Genomic DNA, 21,242 nt, shown 5'->3' with positions numbered 1-21,242 from the left:
GAGCACTCTGCCAGCCATACAAACTCATCTAAGCTGGTGTTTGGAGGTGCTTTGTGCCAAGGAAAGCCCCTTCAGCACTGACACCAAGGAAGAAGCCAAGACATGGATCTGTCTTCCTCAGGTACTCAGACAAGGTCTGCAATACTTTGGTAGAACTCTGTCAGTGCTTTTATGGCTGATCCACAGCCATCCTCCCTGTCTTAGCTGGGGAGCACCAGCTGTATACTGTGGAGAAAGCTTGCTGTGTGCTTCTGCTCTTCTCTTCACTGTCTGGACTAGCCATGTTTAGGAGGAGGGTGACCTACTCCAGACGTGGGAACCTAGACAGCAAGGCAACCTCTGGCCTAGTGCTTTCCTTGGGAAAGGAAGGAACTTCTCAGCTCATGGGCAAATGAAGGTGAAATGTGTAAGTCCTCAGCTTCCAAAGGGGCTGGCAGCAGGGCCCAACCTAGCAGGGCAAACTGTGGTGCTGTGGGCGGGCTGGGCCAGATTACACCTGCCAGAAGTGAGGCCATCAGCTCCCCCAGGTGCTTCAGGAACCTGGATGCAGCCCAGCCCCTGGCCTCGCCCATTCTCTCTTCCAGCAGCCCTGACTGCTCCCAGTGGGACTGCAGCCTAGAATAGTCTCTGAGTGTCTTCTTGCCATGGGTCTATGATTCTTGGCTATGAGAGTCTGTCTGAACCAGCCAGCTCTCCACCAGCATGTAGCCACTCTACAGTGGGAAGACGTGATCTGCCCTGAGCTGGACCCGGGACGGTTGCAGAGAAATAATCTGGGGATGATCGGGGAGGCCATGGTGAACTGGGACCCAGCCTGCCGGGGAGCTCAGGTGAGGCTCAAACATCAGGTGGGAGTGGGAAGAGGACCCCAGGAGGTCATGTGCACATAACCCCATGAGGTTATGTGCCAGTCCTCATGTACAAAGGACTGTACATGAGGACTGGCACATAACCTCATTTTTCCAGGCTGTGCAGGCCTGTCAGATGCCAGATGAGCTGACCTGCTCTGGTGATGTTACCCGTGAGGGCTGGAGGAAGGAGATACTTGGCGCATGGCCAAGGGAGGCACAGATAGGTTTCTACAAGGAGAAGTGGCCATGGAGAGAATGTGGATGTAAGAGGAGGAGGCAGCAGTGGGCTGGGAGACAGTATCTTCCTGAGGTGACTGGGAGGGATTTTGCAAACCAGATTGTGAGAGGGTAGAGGCACTCTGGAACAGAAGGAAGGCTTGGCACCGGCAAAGTATCGCTACTGACAGGATAGCCATGAAAGACAGCCTCAGCAGGGTTCCAGTAGCTGGAAGGTACCTAAAAGCTGGCTAGCTAAGCTTAACAACTGGTCAGAACAAGGTTGGGGTTATATCTTCTATATTGGCCTTCCACCTGGCATCCCAGCACTGGAGAAGCCTTCTGAGGGGCATAAGCCCTGGATCTTCCTCATGTTTTTTCTGTCTGGCATGGGCTCTATGGGAGCGCTGGGAGCCTAGACCTATACCAGCCCTTTGCTTTGTCATGTATTATCTTTCATTAGCTTGTTTGATTTGGCTTGGTGTTCCCCGAAGCCTTGCCAGAGCAAACAGGTGTTGTCAGTAGGTCTGAATGACTTATTTCCTTGATGCCTGATAGAATTAACTGGTGCTAGCATTGGGTCTTCTGCACTCTAGTGCATTGTGTGGACTATGCATGAGTCAGCTCTGCTTATTACTGTTGTTCCTCTCAACGCTAGACTAGCTGTGGTACTCCAGGCTTCAGTGCATGTGCTGATTTCTGGTTTTAGACTATGTACGTAAAGAAGGCAGAAGCCGGTGAAATGAATTCAAAAGCTGAAAAAAATATTTTTTCTTACTATTTTCTCTTTTCTGTAATGTGTTGCTAAAGTATTATGTGATCTCATTCTTAGAGCCTTATTTATATAATCGTCTGTCTTTCTCTTCTGTTTTCCCATTCCCCCACCACTTGAGATACTAGAGTGCTACAGTACAATGAAGCCAATAAATGAATGTTGCCATTGCATTATTTTTTTAAGACATAGGAACGTGGTGCAGTAAGGTTCTTCCTGGGTTATGGATCCCTACTTCCTGCTATTGAACAGACAGCTCTAGGGCAGAGCTGTCTTACTTGTCCAGCCATGGTAGAATACCTTTTTATGTCATTCCATAAGAAAATGAAAAGGCAGATAAACAAAAATAAAATCAACTGGTAGACAGGTTGGTAGTAAGGAGAAAATAGTAATAATAACTCAAGTAATTGAAAGGTATGTGATGTTGGAGACCAGCCAGGAAATGGAATAATGTCAGCCAGATATGGCCAAGATGTTTGTTCACTAGTGCAAGGAATCAGCAGTAAAATAGAGGAACTGCAACTCCTGATACTGGTCATAGAGTGGAGGAAACTTACAGACTACCATAGATTTGCAATCATGAATGGAAAATATGTATTCAAAGACATGCATTGTTCACAAAGGGTAGAAAACACAAATAAAAAGTCATGTGACAAGTAAGTAATGATGGGGTAAAAACCACAATTGCTGTCTGAAAATCTCTTTGTAGAGAACTTAGAGGAAAGCATGATGGAAGGCATCTTATTGGGCCTGTGTGATTACATACACAGATCTCCATGGTATTAGAATAATAAATACAGAGGGACTGTGTGATTATGGAAGACTTTGTTTCCCAGTCTCCACTTGAAAAGCTGAAACATTACTACTAAGAAGAAGAATCAATTGTTTCTGATGTGATGGGGATATTTGTTCACTGAATTAGTGAACTAATAAGAAGTGACACTACCTGAAAATTGTTTTGGCCAGCAGTCATCATCTTGTAGAAGAGAGTCATGGAAAAAAACCTCCAATTGTGAACACAAACTGGATCAGTTTAAATTATGCAGAGAGAAACAAAGGTCAGGTGAAGTGAGGAGCACAAATACTGTCATGTGGATAAGGCTTGTAACTTTGCAAGACTATACTGTATCTTCATGTTCAACTCTGTAGTCTGGAACAAGGGGAATAGTTGTTTCCACTCAGCAATGGTGATTTCATGGTACTTGCCAATGGCTTGTGATCTACTTAAATGTCTTCTGCTGGTCCAAACTGTTACATCCTCAATAGCTACATACATTGGCTCTATTTTCTTTCTTTTCCTTCTATAGAACTAGGGCAAAATGGTTCAGTTAAAAACTATGCTCTGTTGCCTGGAGGTTGAGCATGTTTCACTATGACTTTCCTGCTGTCTACCACATACCACTCTCTAGTTCCTGAGGGCTGCATTTATAGCTCATTTGTCTTCACTGCATACTGGAGTCCTCAAGTATGCATACATGTTTTGCAGTGTTTTGTTCCTTTCCTAGACTGTTCAGCTCTCCTTCTCTTTGGATGCATCTCTCTAAGGCAAGATCCATTTCACTCAAATTTTGCTACTGCCATCTGAAATTATTAGGTTGATTAGAGCAGGGGCCTTGTCCAGCTGGGTTTTAATATCTTCAAGAATGGAAATTCTACAGTCTGTCTGGTCTTCTGTTCCAGGGTTTGACCCCCTTCATTGTGAAAAATTTTCTTCTTGTGTTGAGTCTCTCAGCCTGTGCCTTTGTACCTCTGAGAAGTGCCTGGCGCCAGCCTCTCTGTGCCCTCGTTAGGTAGTGTCAAACAGCAATAAGGCCACCTTTTTGTCCTCTCTTCTCCCAGCTAAACATATCCCACCTCCTCAGCCTCTCCTTGTGCGTCCTGTGTGCCTACCCCTGACCAGTTTTGTGGCCTCTTCAGGGCCCACTCCACTAAACCAATGTCTGTCTTTTACTGGACCTTGTATTCCAGGTGCAGTCTCCCCTAAGAGAAGGGAAGGAGACACTCTATTGATTGCAAACTTGTCAAAAGTGCATTCTGTCCTATTGCCCGTGACATTGATAAAGGCATTAAACAGTATGTTCACAAAGATCTCTTCAATTTGGAAAGCTGTACTATCTCCAGGGTGATATATAAATGCTGTCTTTAACAAAGGCATTACCACTTCTGCTGCTTGGTTTTTGCTGGGGTTATTTGTGGGGTTTTTTTGTGAAAACAATTATATTTTTATCTTTCTGCCACTTCATTTTGTGCAGGGTCACTCAGGAAACAAACATTTTCATTTGCTTTCCTATTCTAGGCTCCACTGTTTTTTTCTTTTTTTTGGCCTCCTTTCCCACAGTGAAAGTGGAAAAAACAGTTTCTTCATCCGAAGAATATTTTTTAACCTATTGCTATGCATAACCTCAGGTTTTGTTTCCATACATGTAAAAGTTTTTCACATGGAAATTCAGTTACTCAGTTTATCTATAACATGTGTTTTGCAAATTTGCAGTTTCTAGCTATTGTTTTTATGTGTTAACCACATTCTGTTCTTTGCTGTTTTTCTTACCAATCTCTCTGCTCCAGTGTGTTTCACAGAGCATTTGCTGAATGACAATAGAAAAGTTCCTTGCTTCTAAAGGTAACTTAGCTCTTTTGTAAAAGAACTATTTACAGAGATACTGCAACTGCAAGCAGGGTCATGGAGGGTGGGAGTCAGCCACTATCCTTGCTCTTGCCCTACTTCAACTTTGGGTCCTCCTGTGCCAATTCAGACAAGTCTACCTCAATCTGCTTCTAAATAAAAATATAACTTTAAATTTTAATCTCAAACACAAGGGAAAAGCCATAGCAACACGAGTGCAGGACCACACCAGTCTGCCCTTGGAAAGATGTCTCATGTAGGACATCGTATCAGTAATTTGTCTCATCTTTTGTTGTTCTGGAATCCACATGGGGCAAGTTCTGCTCTGGTTCAGGAGGAACTTGCTCTGACTGGAATTTAGCACAGACCTTGCACTTCTGCTCCTATGCATTCTAGTACTTGTCTGACTGCTGCATTTCCTTTCCATCTTCTGTGAATTATGATTTCTAAAGCAACCAGAGTGCCTGTATACAACGTCCCTGCCAAAAAAAGCTCTTTCCAAAAGCCAGAGTTCTGCTCTGTTGCATTCATCCCTTTGAAAGTGATGAGCAATTGACATACAGACTCTTTTCTTTTTTTTTTTAAGATTACTGTCAAGTTTCTTTTCTGCAAGGAGCAGGGTTTTCCCTGTGCGTTTCAAACCACAAAAATGCAGCAGTACATAGTGCATAGTCACCGCATTGATTCTTATGGCAGCTCCCTGATCTTTGGGAGGCAGGAAATATGAGTCATCCGATCACACACCCCTTTCAGGTGTATCATGACACCAGGAACTAACTGATCCCTCTAAATAAATATTAACAAACACACGAGAGAGACTTGTAGTCTCCTAAGTCTGCCTTTCTGCCAGTCCTTGTGTTTGAGAGTCTAAATGTTTTTCTAAGGTCAAAGTTGTGATCTGAGCCAGACAGGATGTTGCAAGATAGCAAACTTCCCTTCCAATTTTAGAAAAGAATGCCCCTGTCATTTCTGCCTGGAATCCTGTCAGTGAGTAAACATTGCTGTCTCCAAAGGAGGGTGCTCCCAAGGGCAGGGCTCATAAGACAGATGATATATTGAAGAAGAGAGGAGAAGGATGCAGAACATATGAAGGCCTTTCATCAGTCTGAGTCCCCTCGTATGTTGTGGGTTGTGATCTATCTTGCATGTGACAGACGGCTCCAGGGTTAATAGTCCTCCTCTAACTTAGTTGTGCAGGCTCCTTCTGCAATCAGTGGAAAGAGATGGAGACTTCTGCAGCATGATCCCTATGAGCTGCTTTAGATATCAATCTGGTATAAGATGAGTTGTGTTCTACAGGGCATATAAGAGCAGATGCTAAAATCCTGTATAGCTTAAAGACTGTGAATAAGGAGAAATTACTCATTGTTTCTCTTGATTAAAAAAACCAGTGGTATTACCAAATACAGTTTTTATATGCCAGGTTCAAAACAGAGGGAAGTAGTTCTCACAACATGCAGCCAAACATATTCTTGTTGCCAGGGAATACTGTTGATGCAAAAAGTATCTGTGAGTTCAAAACATGGTTGGACAAGTAAATAGGAAAAAAAAAAAATCTAGGTGCTGAGAAATGCAAAGACAAGCTTGATCTCAAGTGATTTTAGACAGCTTCAGTGCAGATGTCTACTCACAAACATCACCCCCCACTCTTGTCACAGCCAACAGAAAGAAACAGAAACTTCTAGGGCATCACTTACTAGCATATCTTGGACACCTACATTCAGAGGGGTGAATCACTCCAGAGCCCGCTGCAGGCCAGGAGAGCACCTAGGGAGGAAACGTGCTTCTTGTTCTCTTCCCTGAGCATCTGCTCCTGACAATGGCAGAAGACAGAGCACAGGGTTGGTCAAATCTTTCAGCTGAGCTGGTTCCACTGCTGTAAGTATGTCTGTTTCTCTCATCAAAGACATGTCTTCAGGGAGGGAGTCTTCTCCAGTGTTAGCACTGAGGAGTTACCTCTAGTCCATACCTCTGACATTACTTCTCACCCTACTCCCATTGTTGCTGCACTGGGTCAGGTGTGCTCTATGTATGTGTGCTGGGGAGCACAGCACACATTATTTGCTTCTTCAGGGTATAAGAAATTGCAAGTCTGTCTGCATGGGCAGTTCACAGAGCTCACTAGTCTCCGAGCCCCAGGAAAACACCTTTAATCATGAAAAGAAGGTAGAAAGCAGAAATGTGATCTGCCATTGTGTGAGGTGGAAGCAAGGTGTACAAGGCCAGATGATATGGGGCTGACTGCCATTAAACAAAGGTTAACTAGCATATGCTTCTGCTTTGCTTCATTGTATTGGGTTTGCATGGCAAGTTTTTGGTAGCTGGGGGGCTACAGGGGTGGCTTCTGTGAGAGGCTGCTAGAAGCTTCCCCTGTGTCTGACAGAGCCAATGCCAGCTGGCTCCAAGACAGAAACGCTGCTGGCCGAGGCCATTAGAACGATCGTAGCACCTCTGTGATATGTATTTAAGAAGGGGGGGGAAGAACTGTGCAACACCAAGAGCAACTGCAGCCAGAAAGAGGAGTGAGAATACGAGCAAGAAACAACTCTGCAGACACCAAAGTCAGTGAAGAAGGAGGGGAAGGAGGTGCTCCAGGCACCAGAGCAGAGATCCCCCTGCAGCCCATGGTGAAGACCATGGTGAGGCAGGCTGTCCCCCTGCAGTCCATAGAGGTTGATGGTGGAGTAATTATCCACCTGCGGCCCATGGAGGACCCCACACCAGAGCAGGTGGAGGCACCTGAAGGAGGCTGTAACCCTGTGGGAAGCCCATGCTGGAGCAGGCTCCTTGGCAGGACCTGTGGCCCCGTGGAGAGAGGAGCCCACGCTGGGGCAGGTTTGCTGGCAGGACTTGTGATCCTGTGGGGAGACCCACGCTGGAACAGTCTGTTCCTGAAGGTCTGCACCCCGTGGGAGAGACCCACATTGGAGCAGTTTGTGAAGAACTGCAGCCTGCGGGAAGGACCCACACTGGAGCAGTTCATGGAGGACTGTCTCCTGTGGGAGGGACTCCATGCTGGAGCAGGGGAAGAGTGTGAGGAGTCCTCCCCCTGAGGAGGAAGGAGCGGCAGAGACAACATGTGATGAACTGTCCACAACCCCTATTCCCCTGTGTTGCTCAGAGTGAGAGGTAGAGAAATCGTGAGTGAAGTTAAGCCCAAGAATAAGGGAGGGGTGGGGCGGAAGGTGTTTTTAAGATTTGGGTTTATTTCTCATTCTCATTATCCCACTCTGATTTGATTTGTAATAAATTAATTTTCCCTGTTTTGCCCATGAGAGTAATTGTTGAGTGATCTCCCTGTCCTTATCTTGACCCATGAGCCTTTTGTTATACTTTCTCTCCTCTGTCCAGCTGAGGAGGGGAGCGACAGAGCAGCTTGGTGGGCACCTGGTGTCCAGCTAAGGTCAACCCACCATATTCAAAAAGTTTATGACTCAGACATACAGGGAGAATGAAATCCATTGTTCAGGAGCCAAAGGATTCCTTCACTTTCCACAGTTTGCAGGTCTCAGGAAATGCAGTGTGTCAGAACAGTGTGCCCTCCCAAGCCTCATCAACAAAGAAGAGTACGTTCTCCTCCAATGCAACTGCTCATGCCACAGAGGTTGCCTTTGGGAAAGCTCAGCCAAGTAGTTAGAACTTGGGCTCTGCACAACCGAAAAAATCTGCTCAGCCCTGTGACTGTACAGCAGCATTCAGTGCTGTCATGAAGCCTGAATATTGGTGCCAAAGGACTGGCATGTCTTGGGCAAACTACATATACGTTCACGTAGTGTCAGTGCATGGCATAGGAACACGGCGCTGAAATCCAGGTCGCACAGAACATTACATGGTTCTCTCTGCAGGGCCCTACCTGGAACACTGCCAGGTTCTCACCTTGTTTCCCAGCCCAGGGTTACTAGGGCTTGACCATCTGTGTTTGCAATGCAGCAAGTGAAAGGGAACATGACCTGCCCCATTCCTGTTGTCCCTCCTGCTGGAAGGACCAGCTTTGCCCAGATTTTTTGCTTCTGATGTCTCTTATGCTTTACTTGCCCTCAGAGCAGCTCAGTGAGATCCTTGGGGACAGAGGACACCATCAAGAGAAGGTCTACACCTCTCCAGATGGTGTGACAGAAACAATGAGACCCGGAATAGGAATGACCCAAAGCAATTGTCTCTGCATGGTTGCAGAATACCATGCATTTCTCTTGAGCCCAGTGCTGCCCTGCTTCACTGCCTTACCTGGCACAGCCCCATTGCAGCTCCAGCACCCTTGTGAATCATTAACAGGCCAAGTCCAACTGCTCCTTTCACAGCTGTTCCTTTCACACAATTTTCTTTCCCAGCCCCCAAATGTTTAACTCAAGCAAGGCACAGACAGAAAAGAGTCAAAAAGACTTTATATGAGTCTGCATCTGCTGACAGTACGGCAAGCAGCCAGAGCAATGGTAGGCAAATATGTCCTATCTCTGAACTCCTGGTGGGCGAGCTGGTCCTTCTTGCAACAAGGGTTCCTGTTTGTCCTTTGCTCTGATGCTCCACAGCATCCCTGTTCCTCCTTTTACAGAGCACGGTCTCTTTTGGGGCTTGCAATGTGACTTAACATAAAAGCACCTCTCAGTTTCCTTCATGAATTTCCTGGCTCTTCTCCTTTACTAGCAACATTTGGTCATTTGTGCCCCTGCAAGAAACTGCCATTCCCATGCTTTGCTGCTTAGTGCAGGGTGGAGTTTGCTAGTTTAAGGCTGGTCAAAGTAGGCGGGCGCTGTAGAGTAGTCAGTCTTAGAGCTGGGACATACACAAATGAAGGGGACAGTAGGGAGCACGCACAAGTATAGGTAAGAGCTGAGTACGTGTGTATATGAGAGCCTGGCATGAAGGCAGAGTGCTAGTATGTGAATGCACTGCTGTTCATGTAGCTGCCTGGAGGAGTGTGTACCGCAGCAGTGTATGTGTGTGAGGGCAACTTTGCTTGAACCAGGGCTGGTGGTGCTTCAAGAGGACTTGTTAAGGTGAGCTTTTCAACCATTTCTTGGTATCTGTGGATGCTCTGATGCCCAGAACTGTATTCACTTGCTCATGCTCAGCAGCCTGAACTGGGAGATAATTTTTGTAAAACACTGTAAACGTATGGATGCCAGTAAATTGCTACATGATTCCTCCTGCAGGCAGAAGCTGTTGGTCTGGCTTAGAGGGTAGTTCCTGCTTCTCCAGACTGTCTTCTCAGTTCTTCTTCTCAGCATTTCCCAACAGTGACAGTCATGCCATCTGTTCTCCTCTGAATGGGCAGATGCTACCTCTAATTTTGCAGAAGCTGACCAGGCCAAATTGAAGAAGGAATTGACAAAACTATGAACAACCATCAATGCCATCAAAGACCAGTGTCTGGGCCTTCCCTGGCGCCAGATCCTCTTTGCTATGCTACTGCCACTAAAGCAGTAAGGCTCTGTACTGGTCTGGAGAGCTTCCCCAGATTTGCAGGACGCTCAGCCACAGTCTGCATAGCATGAGGTATTTTGGGGTGTGCTGTCATCCCCCCTCAGACATGCACAGGTTCAACAACCCTGTACTCTGGGGACATGCTGCTCATGCTCAGAGTGTGTTTGGTGGGTATGTCTACCTGGGGCTGCTTTCTGTAATGCTCTTTCTTTGCCGGGATCAAGCTTTTCCAAGGCCCCCGTGTCTTTCTGGAAAAGCTTAAAACTCTGTTCATTTTCTTTGGAGACTCTAGCTGCTCAGGCAGGCAGATCCTAGTTCTTTGTGTTTTCATACATGTGCTGTGGGAGATTCTAACATGGTGACACTGGATTGTCTTATTTTTCAGTAGTTTCTGTTCTTCATCCTTTGTGCCTTGAGATCCTTCCCGTTCTTTCTGCTCTCAGCCAAATCCTGGCTCATTTCTCTGCCAGCAGACAGTAACAGTGTGCCTTTTTTGTTCTGCAGCTGAAATTGTCTCAATCATTCTGGGTTGATCTTTACTCTGCAGTTCTGTGAGGGCTTCATTTCACTTTTGCAATATGAAATAAACTGAATCACTTGTGACTCTGGATATTTTCTGTAGGGAAAATGTGGTTAAGCTTAAGACCATAGTTTAGAAACAGCTGCTTTGATTGAGAGATACAGAGATGAAAAATAAGGTTATGTAATTAGTATTTCTTTCATATTAGGAAATGTCTGATAGAACCTCTACCACACTTTGCTGCTCCTCTATTCCACTTCACCAGGCACACACAACTCATTTTCGTCCTTCTCCCCTCCCTGTGGGACAGGGCAACAATCATCACTACTTGTATAAGAGTGAAGAAGCTGTTGAGGCTGTGGCCTCACATGAGGCCACTTCTCAGGCAAACACCAAGAGCAGCACACCGCATGCAGGGATGGTCTGCATACTCTGAAATGTCTAAAACATCCAGCTGTTCCACCCTGGTTTGATTCAAGACAAAAGCATGCCCTTGCTTCCCAAAAAACCTGAATCCATTCTCTTTGACTCAGACTATACACACACAGGTTTCAAGAGAAATAATGATTTCTGTGGTTTCTGCCCAGGTATCTTAATGCCTGTGTTCATGTCTGCTCAACAGACTTTTTCTCAATTAAGAGCTTCTGGCTATAGTCCAGGAACTCCGTTGGGAGTTAGAATAATGATATTAATGGTGCCAGATGGAAGTGATATCATCCAAGTTAATTTGGAAGCCAGGACTTTTTGTAAACACTGCTGTATTCATTTGCAAGGAGGAAGCTGATAGATAACTTATTTTTACAACAGTCTTTGTTTGCAGCTCTTCCTAGGCTTGGTCCAAATGTCAACCTGAATCAGCTTCTTGTCAGACCTGAACACTACAGTCCATTTGTATAACCAAAAAAAACAGTAGGCTTCTTGTCCAGGAGACCAGAAGCATGTGGTCCCTCACTAAATGCATGGCCCCATCCTTGGAAGACGTTACTAAAATAAAATTCATATTGTGGTAGCACTTACTGGCAACAACTAGGCTTACCTGTTGGGCTGGGTATTGTCCTGGATTTGACAAATTGTAACTGCTGTCTTATAAACCCTAAGCTCAAAATGAATGCACAGCAGGTATATTAGATAAACAAGCCAATTTATGCATATGTGCTGGAGGGAAAAATGAATACTGTTCCTAGCTGGTTAGCAGCAGTGACTGTACCTAGAAATCTAAAATCAGTGCTGAAGGAATTGAAATCATGGGAGGAGGCACCTCCATGCAAATTGGTCTGAAAGCGTCGCTGCAGAGGGAAATTGAGGCAGGGCATAAGGAGGAGGTTAGGGAAATGTTGACCGGGAACATTCGTGCATTACCATGAACCCAGAAGATAACATGGTAAGCACATAGTGGGGAAGCAGTGTCTGTACTCTGGCCAGTTGGGGCACGCTTTATACCTCTGCTGCTTTAGTAGGGAGGCAGCTGCTCTGGATGGGCATGGCTGCCCCTGAATTCAATGCAATTGTGGGCTGCACAAAAGCAGTGTACAAAGCTGTAAGGACCTGGGCTCCAGTGCTGCTCTGTCCAGGAGGACTTCCAGCTTGCCCTGCAGCCCTGAAGGCCCTGCTCTCTTTATCCTGTCTGGCTGTGGAAGCACCTGGAAGGACTGCCCATGACTAAAAACCAGTAAGGTTTTTTTTAATTTTAGTTCCCCTTGGGAAATGTAAAGCAGTTGCACTGGCCAAAGAGACCTGTCTCCACTTCAGCACAGCTAGACTGCTAGCCTGGCACATGGATAGTAACAGGGGAGCACACCATACTGTGTGGGCTTGTGTGCTGAGCCTGTCCCCAGGGGCAGACAGTGCTGCATGCACCCACCTATATTCAAGGCACAATCAGGCATGGCTGGGGGAGGGGAGGAAAGCGTACGAGAGGAGCAGTTGGCAGAGCATGCTTTAATGTACTTTTTTTTTTTTTCTTAAATTAAGTGATTCTTTCTGCCTCAGATCCTATCCATGATGGTGTACTTCCTGCAGATTCCTGTGCCAGCCGGTACTCGGGCTATGAATTGTTCCCAGGCAGCACAATGGACATTTTCCAATAATGAAGTCATCCCCAACAGGCAGAATAGAGGTTTACTGCAAGAAAAAAAGAGCTAGCTTTGGTCAGACCTTTGAGTTGGACTAAACACATTGTGTTGTACTCTTCACATAAAAGATCTAAAGGGTGAGTGGGGTTGGAGGGAGGGGTAGCAGGAGACAGTCTTTAAGAAGGAGTTAGGCTAAGAAAAGGGTTAGTTGTAGGTAAGCCTGCCTACACAAAGATGGATGCGCTAAACCCTTGTGGGCCTTGCTAGCAAAATTGCCTCTGATGCTCTGATTGTGGAGGAGATACTGTTGTGCTTGGATTTATTGCAGTGCCAAATGACTTCCTTTGGTATGTGAGTTTTTGCCTGTGATGACAATAAATGTTTCCTGAAATTTCAAAATTAATATAAGCAAAAGAAATGGAAACCTACATTGTATTTTCACAGCATCCTGGCATAAAAATAATTGTAAACAGTGGTCAGAACAGGAGCTTAAAAGTAACAGCGTGGACCTGTTGAACCTGTTTGTTCCATCTTTCTTCCATAAAAATTGCCGGGATCATGTCTGGAGGGGTTACGTACACTAAGTACACATTTGTGTGTACTGACTAATTTCAGTACAGTGAACTAACTCTTAAACTTTGATAAAAGTGCAGACAAGCCTTTTGGTGATCTAAGAATGCATTAGAATGGCTTACCGACAAACAGTGGTTTTGTTACAGAAAACTTTCAGCCCTGCAGTATTTATGTCCTCTCCAAAGATACCTTGTGCTGTGGTTGTCATAGTATCACTGGTAGTGTGTCAGCTTTCCAAAACCCTGAGCCTGCAGAGGGATTGGCGGGAGCCTGATTCACCACATTCTGCCTTCATGATCCTGTGATACTGATCTTCCTCTGTCTCTGCAGGTCCCTTGCAACCATGAAGTTTAGAAGGGTGCAGGTGCTCCTGATTCTGGCAGTTCTGTCCTTCCTTCTGATCCACTTCCACTTCCTACCCTGCAGCAACAATGCCCCCATGGAAGAAAAACTTTCTCCAGTCCACATCCTCATTCTGTCCTCCTGGCGGTCAGGATCTTCCTTCACTGGACAAATCTTCAGCCAGCACCCCAGCGTTTTCTACCTGATGGAGCCTGCATGGCACGTGTGGGTTAAGATGTACCAGAACACTGCCGAAGTCTTACACATGGCAGTGCGGGACCTAGTCAGGTCAGTCTTTCTGTGTGACATGTCTGTATTTGATGCTTACATGTCTAGCCAGAAGAAAAAGTCTGATTTATTTCAGTGGGAGACAAGCCGAGCCTTGTGCTCCCCCCCGGCCTGTGACTCATTCAGTCGCAGTGACATAATCACTGCAGGCAATTGCAGAACAATCTGTGGCAAGTACCCGTTCAGCAAGGTGGAGGAAGCTTGTAAAACCTACAGCCATGTTGCCATCAAGGAGGTTCGGTTCTTTGACTTGAAAGTTCTCTACCCTCTTCTCACTGATCCATCCCTGAACCTCAAAATCATTCACTTGGTACGTGATCCTAGGGCTGTGTTCAGATCCCGAGAAAATACAATGGCAGACCTGAAACGTGACAGTAACATTGTCGTGGGGTCCCAGAGGATGAAGGGAGAAATGGCGCCCTACAACACAATGGAAGTAATCTGCAAAAGCCACGTTGAGATTTACAAGGCAGGCAGTCAGGCTATTGCCAGCTTCCTGAAAGACCGCTACCTGCTGGTTCGCTATGAAGACATTGTCAGAGACCCGCTAGCAAGGGCTGCTCAGATGTACAGGTTTGCAGAACTCCATTTCACACCAGAACTTCAGAGGTGGGTGCACAACATCACCCATGGGAAGGGGCAAGGAGCACAGGCCTTTGACATTGGGTCCAGAGATGCGCTGAGAGTATCCCAAGCCTGGAGGAAGACTCTTCCTTTCCAGAAAATAGAAAAAGTGCAAAATGTGTGCAAGGATGCGATGGACTTGCTGGGCTACCGGCTCGTTCACTCCGAAGAAGAGCAAAAAAATATGTCGCTGGATCTTTTGTTTGCCCACAACTCCTCTGTGTAACAAATTCTGAAGGCGGAAAAGCTGCTCTCTGCACCTACTCTCTGAATGCTGCAGAGTGGAGAACTGTTTACTAGAGCAAAATAGGACAGAGGTGCATGCATATGTGTGTAAAAGTGCATGCATGGATGTGCTATGCAAGGACAAGTAACACAGGAACCCTGACTGCACTCATAAGAGCTTTCTTAGCAGCACAGGGTCACTCTCCAAGGCCCCTGGAGGCTCAGACACAATGCAGGCTGAAGTAATGCAAGTCTGTTTTCTAAATTAAGTCCATGGTTCACGTGAAAAAGGAAGTATGTGTAGGTTGGAGCAAACAGAATGTCGAAGGAGTGGGACCAGATAGTAGGGCTCAAACCGCTTGCAGACCACAGCTAAATACTAGTGAAACCAAATGGACCAACTGCACTGCAAAGGAAGAAGAGATATAAATGGAAGCTGAATAAAGAGAACATTATCTGTCATGCTGCCACCCAGGATATGTAATGCCAGAAGAGACGCAAGGATGACCAGACATTGGTTTCTGGAAAGATCTTTTTTTTGGAATGGTTGAGTTTTCAAGCCCAGTTTTTCTTTTGCTCCATTCCTGTGCCTGGGCATCCAGCCTTGTTGGCAATGTTGGGGAAATGTTTGTGTTCATTTACTATATAATGGGAAAACAGAATAAACCAGCTATAGTTGAAAATAAAAACTCCTGGATTTGCATATGGGGATCCATTTCTGGGACTATGTGAATCCATTTACTTTTCAGCTGAAATAATTCTGTCTTACAGCTTTCAAAACCAAGAATAGTTATTCCCCTGGGAGTTCTCACAGTCCACGTGTGTGACTGAGAAGAGTTCATGCTAAGGTTGAGACTGTAAAGACGAGGTAAGGACACAGATTCTGATGGTATACATACTGGAACTGGGAAGATAGGTTTATAGCAGTGGACTGAAGAAGCTGAGAGGAGAATGGGAAGTTAACCTACTGAATTATTTGGTGAGAGTATTTTCTGTCTTAGAGCAAAACAAAATTACGTTTAATAGACTATGCCATTCTCCACAATCTCCATTGGAGATACCATTCTCCCAACTCGAATGGGAATATGTGGTTCAAACCTGAAGAACAGAATTACTTTTACCTATTTTTAACAGTGTTCCATAAGACAAGGAGAAAAGCTTGTTACCAGACTCGGAGAGTGAAATTCCTACAAATCCCTCTTTCTATACACCTTTTATGTGTAAATTGCAGAGTCCCTTTAACATGCATCTATTTAACAGTGCATTCTCCAAAGCTGGAATATTTCCACTACCCTCCAGACAGTAAGGCAGCTGTCCTAAGGCAGGATCACAAGCATGAACAAGGGATGAGGCTTGATTCTGAGGATGTGCATCCTTGGGAGAAGGTGATCAAGGCAAGGCTAGGCATTGGAGGTTATCTGAGAAGGGTCCAGGCAGGATGAGGGCGTTCAGGGCCATGGGAAGCTGCGTTCCCCTTCCCTCTCCACCAACACCACCCACCCCATCCCCCATGTTCCTCTTCCCTATCTGCTCTGGCTGCAGCCCCTTGCCTCAAGGCCCTGTTCGCTTTGTCAGTCAGCTGCCGTCCTCATACCAGTGTAGTTCTGGTGAGGAGTGCTCATTTTAAACCTGCCAGAAGGCCATCTGGTGCCCACTATAGAAGAGTGACAATGTCTACCTGGAGGACTAGACCTTATTTGCATGTTATTAAAAAGTTGCAATATCTTTTAAAAAGAGAAACATACAATGCTGAATTTTAAAATCAGGGGATAGAGTGACTGTGTTTGAAGGTGTATAGGCAATAAACAGTGTCCAGCCTCTACCTATTGTATGTGTTTGAACGGCGACAGAGAAGGATTCGTGTTAACTGAATAGCAATCTCTAATAGTAGGAAGAAGGCTCTTTTGACAAATTCACAGCAGCTGGGTTGGTTGTTTTTGTACCAGAGAATTAATGAGGGTTTTGTTATGTGCTGATTCTGCTGAGGAAAGTAGGGAAAGTAATCTTACAGACAGACACTGAGCAGTTATGTTGGTTAGCAAGAGAAAGTAGCTGCTAGCTAAAAAGTGGACCTGTGGAATGAACCAGTGAGCCATCCCCGGTTAACAGTCAGCTGAGACCACAAAGAGTAGCAGCCTACAGAAGTGGGAGAGCTTCCCAGCCCAGAAGCAGCTCTGTAGTCACCTTCACTGGGGTAGGCATCAGCATTCCAGATCCTGTGTGTCCCTTTGGGCTAAGAGATGAGAGCTGCAGGATGAATTGTGCAACACCAAGTGGTGAGTAGAGGAGGTTAGCTGCCCAGCAAGGCAGCTCTAGAAGCAGAATTGGTCAGCAGTGGGAAAGACGATACAAGCAGGAGGGAGGAACCTCTCTTTCAACTTCTGTTTAATTCAGTATTATTGTTAATTATTTAGATTTCACAGGCCGGTCTTTTGTTGCAGCATTTCTCTTATCCATGGAATTGTATTTCTTCAAATGCCCCTGTGTACATTCATGCCTTGTAAGAGGAGGGTGGGCAAGGGCAGACCTCAGCTTGTTACCCATTCAGCAGGGCTTTTGTGGTTTCTGGGTGCAGGACTAGATGAATGTCAGTGTTTCTTAAGGAGCCCTTTGAAATTGTATGCAGACATCTCTTACCACTAAATAGGGTCTAGCACATTGAATTATTCAGATGCACTACTAAGTCACTGTATAAGCTGAATTTCTCCACTAGCTGCTGGTGATTGCTTCAGCACAGAATCAGTCACTATCCAAATTTCACTTTCAGTCATGCTTTTCTTTTGGATGAAGCAATCAGCCCTGATCACCAAGACTAAAAACATTTTAAAGCATCTGTGAATGATTACAGGACGTTTGCTCCTCAGGAACATGGTTTCTTTCTGGAGACCACTAAGATAGGGTTCCTCTAAGTATGAATCCTATTGTTTAATACAAAGCTCTTATTTTTAGTGGTTGGAAAGACTTCAGGTGCTATTTCTGTATCTTTCCAGAGTCTGAATTTCTATTTCATTATCTGTAAAACTGAAATAATACTGACTCAATTCAGAAGAGGCAGATCTCAATCTTCTGTAAATAAAGGTTTGAAGCTAGATTTATACAGGAGACATCAGAAGTTGTATGCAATATTTAGGCTTTAGTGACATTTACAGATCACCTGCTACCATAGAACTGTGGATATCCATATTCCTAGAGCTAAACCTCTAACCCCTGCAAAGGGTAGGATGATGTCTGTTATGGAAATCACAGTCTTACTCCTAGGGATTCTGTTGTTGAATGACAAAATCCATGCTGAGCCCGCAGCACTGGCATCGTGATAGTAAGTCCACTGAAAACAAGGTATCTTCCTGTACACAGTGTTTATGCAAACTTAGAGCAGGCAGGCTGGCATACAGAAGTAGGACTTGTAGTGTGCCAGGGAAGCACACAGTCACTGTATTTCTTTTAAAGTCCCTTTAAAATGGACCTTAACATACTCAGCTAAAAGCATGGAGTCTCGGAAGTCTTCCTACTGAAGTCATAGTAAAGAGCTTCCCACTTTAAGTGCCAAGAAGTCTGTTTCTGAACAAACATAGGCTTTGCAGTACATTACATTGCTAATTCTATCTCTACACTAACCAATGTCAGTTTGAGTGGCATAAGTTTTATTACGAATATTTGTTTTCAGTGGACTCGATCAATTCCGTGTATTAAATGTTTAGCTGGACAAAAACCTTCATAGTATTTCCAGTCAGTCAGTAAACAAATGACATAAAAATAACATATGATGCATTTTCTTAATGTACTGTTTTAAAAATTACTTTAAGTTCTGCTTTCTAAGCTTAATTGGAGAAAAAGCAGGATTGTTGATTTCAGTGTACCTTTACTACACTCCTTTAGCTATGTTTCTTCAATACAACAATTAGTAAGATTGTAATTTTTTCTGGAAGCATCAAAGCCACAGAGTGTGGTCCCATGAAAATGTACAGTTGACTTCATGCAAGCAAAGATGACTTAAAATACTTTCTGGAGGAGGAAAAAAACCAGCAAAACCCGCTCAAACTTTCAAGATGGTGAGCATGACATTTAAAACTATGGCTACATCCTTTGGCACGTGTGTAAAATAAAGATCATGGATGTCTGTTTAGAAACAAATGTCAAGTTTACATTGTGCAAGTTCAGAAGAGTAAACTCTGCTTTTATACCAATGAAGTGTAAGATGGAGAAGTCACCAACGGGACATTTAAAACCTGACTCTGGTATTCCTGTCTGTTGCTCTTCAACCTGGTGCATGCAATCAGTTCTTAGTTTGCAGACCCAGTATTTCTGCCTCTGGAATTGTCTTTAACTCAAAAGTTCTGGCATGCACGTTGCCACTCTGCTCACCCTTCCAGGTTTACAAATATTGCTGCTTCAGGCAATACTACAAAGAAGACATTTGTGTACTACTTTGAGCTACAAAAAGAGTGTTCCTGACACTCCCGATAGTACAGGGACCTGATATGACCATGGAAAGCCAAACTGTCTCCAACGTATGGGAAGGAGTGTAACTCCATCTTTGGTAAGACAAAGCAGAGAAAACAAGAATTTTTTTATTGTGGGAGAAGGCAAAGCCTGCAGCAGTACCATATGATACAGTGGTATCTCCAGGTCCTGTTAATGTGCAAGTGGACTCACGAGTCCTAGACCCATGGGCCTGCACAAGCAAGTCTACCTGTGGATAAGCAGTGCCTTTCAGCACTTCAGAACAGATGAAAGAGAGCAACCTTGAGTAAACTGTGCTTTTTGTGTCTTAGTTCCTATGCCTACTGAGTACACCAAGTGCATATGGAAAAGGTTCCCAGTGTTAGACAATGTCTTTCTGTGGTTCTGCAAAGGTAAAAGCACTGTATGCAGACTTAGAAGTTTGCATTGCACGTCTGACTGATTGCCCTGAAAAAGACAAAACTCACTCTTAAAATAAGTGTCACTTAGAATTATAAAAAGATATAATAAGCCTTACACCTGATCTTTTTGTGTTGCAGCCATTTAACATATTCTACCTCTTTGAATTCTAGAGCAGTTTTGGTTAAAGAAGATTACTATTGAATTGTGGTGTTATGGTGCTGCTGAGACATGTACGCCAACCAAACTAGAATGGGAGGTTTTGACTGCAGGAGGTGATGGGTCTCCTGTTCATGAACCTGGTCATCAGCAGTCCTTGGATTTCAAATCCATCTGGTAAAGTTTCTAGTTTTTTAAAAAGCTCACTACTTTATTTGCTATGTTGTCTTGCTCTCTCTCATTACATGCTTGTCTGGTCTTCCACCCAAGTGTCAAGTAACCAGTCTGAGCAGCATGAATGTACCAAGTATTTCTTTTTCAGCAGGACTGACCTGTCCTGTGAAAGACTGCATAGTCTGAACCAGAGTTTTGGCATTTGATTACATTGGTTAACTCCCAAAATAATCAGTTGGTGTTTCAGGACAGCATTTTCTGAAGCAGCTGTCTATATCAAGTTATTGTTGACTTTCAATATAATTTGAATTTGGCTTAAAACCAGCAATTTCCTACTCCACCTTAAACCCCCAAAATATAATTCTAAGGAAAAAAAAATAAAAATTAGTCTCTGCTTTTACAAGCTCATTTATTTCACCAAAGGAATTCCAGATTTACAGGACTGACTTCAAATAATATTAAAATAATGACCAGAGCATAATTTCAGGCTGAAAGTGCTGAGTTTTTCGGATTGTAACTGCATACTAGCAACGATGTTCTCTCAAACATGACTTTAGTGATACTTACGTAAATAAACTCCGAATACTCTTTCTTAACTTGTATCTCCTACTCGAACTATTGCACGTGGCCCCAACTAGACTATATGGTCTGGTACAAGTGTTACTTTCCCTGGATTAAAGAAGCTAGGACTCTTCAATCTGTAGAGATGCAAGCTGGAGCAGAGCTATTAATTGTTTTTGAAATCATGAAGCAAGATGGTAAAGTTAATATTAAATAAATCCTGCAATATTAGCACTGGGAAACACATGCTGGAAGTGGTAATAAAAATTTAGATGACTGTCTACCGGCCTGAGGTTTTAACTGACAGATTTCTGTAACATGGGATTGAATATTAGATCATAGTGACCTTTTTTTTTGGCCATTCCCAGTACGCATGGGCACTCTGAGACACCTCAGCATTCATTTATACCAAGTGCCTCATCTTTTGGCATGAATGTTCTTGATCCCTCTTTTTGAACAGTTAGATTTTCATTGTTGTTTCCAAATGTCTGCTGCTAACAAAGGTTCATTAACAACAAAAAAAGGGTAATGGCAACAACTGGCAGAGCAGGTTATTAAACAATCATACAAAACAGCCTGAGGTAAGACACACGACAGAGGGAGGGCAGGCTGCTACTGTGCACTAATAATGCATTACAGGTTAGAGCATTTACTGTGATTGTCTGATTTTGGTGCCAACCCTATTCAAAATCCTTTGCATGCAGCAATGTACAGGTAGGACTGTCAGCTGGTTTATATAGTAGGTACACACTTTAAAGCAAATTTTCAGTGAAAACCTCATACTGTATAGAACCTTTCTCTTCTTTTTCTACTATTTTCTACTTTTAAATGTTTAGTGTACTCAGTATTACAAATAAAAATCAAATACAAATAGGTCTTTTATTAAAAAAATATTTTCAAGCATTTCTGAAACTTCAGAAAGTTGCATCAAATCTTCCATCACATTTGCATTTCTGAAATG

The 21,242-nt window shown here is 44.2% G+C and overlaps 1 protein-coding gene across 2 annotated transcripts; it reads left to right on the top strand.

The window, feature by feature from the left end:
• The first annotated feature begins 9,248 nt into the window (after window positions 1-9,248).
• LOC104641598 (carbohydrate sulfotransferase 4) lies at window positions 9,249-20,322 on the top strand. 2 transcript variants are annotated; one of them, XM_075765252.1, is made up of 2 exons: window positions 9,249-9,282; window positions 13,379-20,322. In XM_075765252.1, exon 2 carries the CDS (start codon window positions 13,392-13,394, stop codon window positions 14,526-14,528), a length of 1,137 nt encoding a protein of 378 aa, XP_075621367.1. In that variant the 5' UTR covers window positions 9,249-9,282; window positions 13,379-13,391; the 3' UTR covers window positions 14,529-20,322. The 2 variants fall into 2 exon arrangements, with proteins under 2 accessions (XP_075621367.1, XP_075621366.1); XM_075765251.1 differs by having other exon boundaries at window positions 9,249-9,456.
• Window positions 20,323-21,242: the final 920 nt, after the last annotated feature.

This window comes from Balearica regulorum, chromosome 13, assembly GCF_011004875.1.
Source record: "Balearica regulorum gibbericeps isolate bBalReg1 chromosome 13, bBalReg1.pri, whole genome shotgun sequence".
Taxonomy (NCBI): Eukaryota; Metazoa; Chordata; class Aves; order Gruiformes; family Gruidae; genus Balearica; species Balearica regulorum.
Note: the sequence above shows the minus strand (reverse complement) of the source record. Positions and strands in the feature narration are given on the sequence as shown.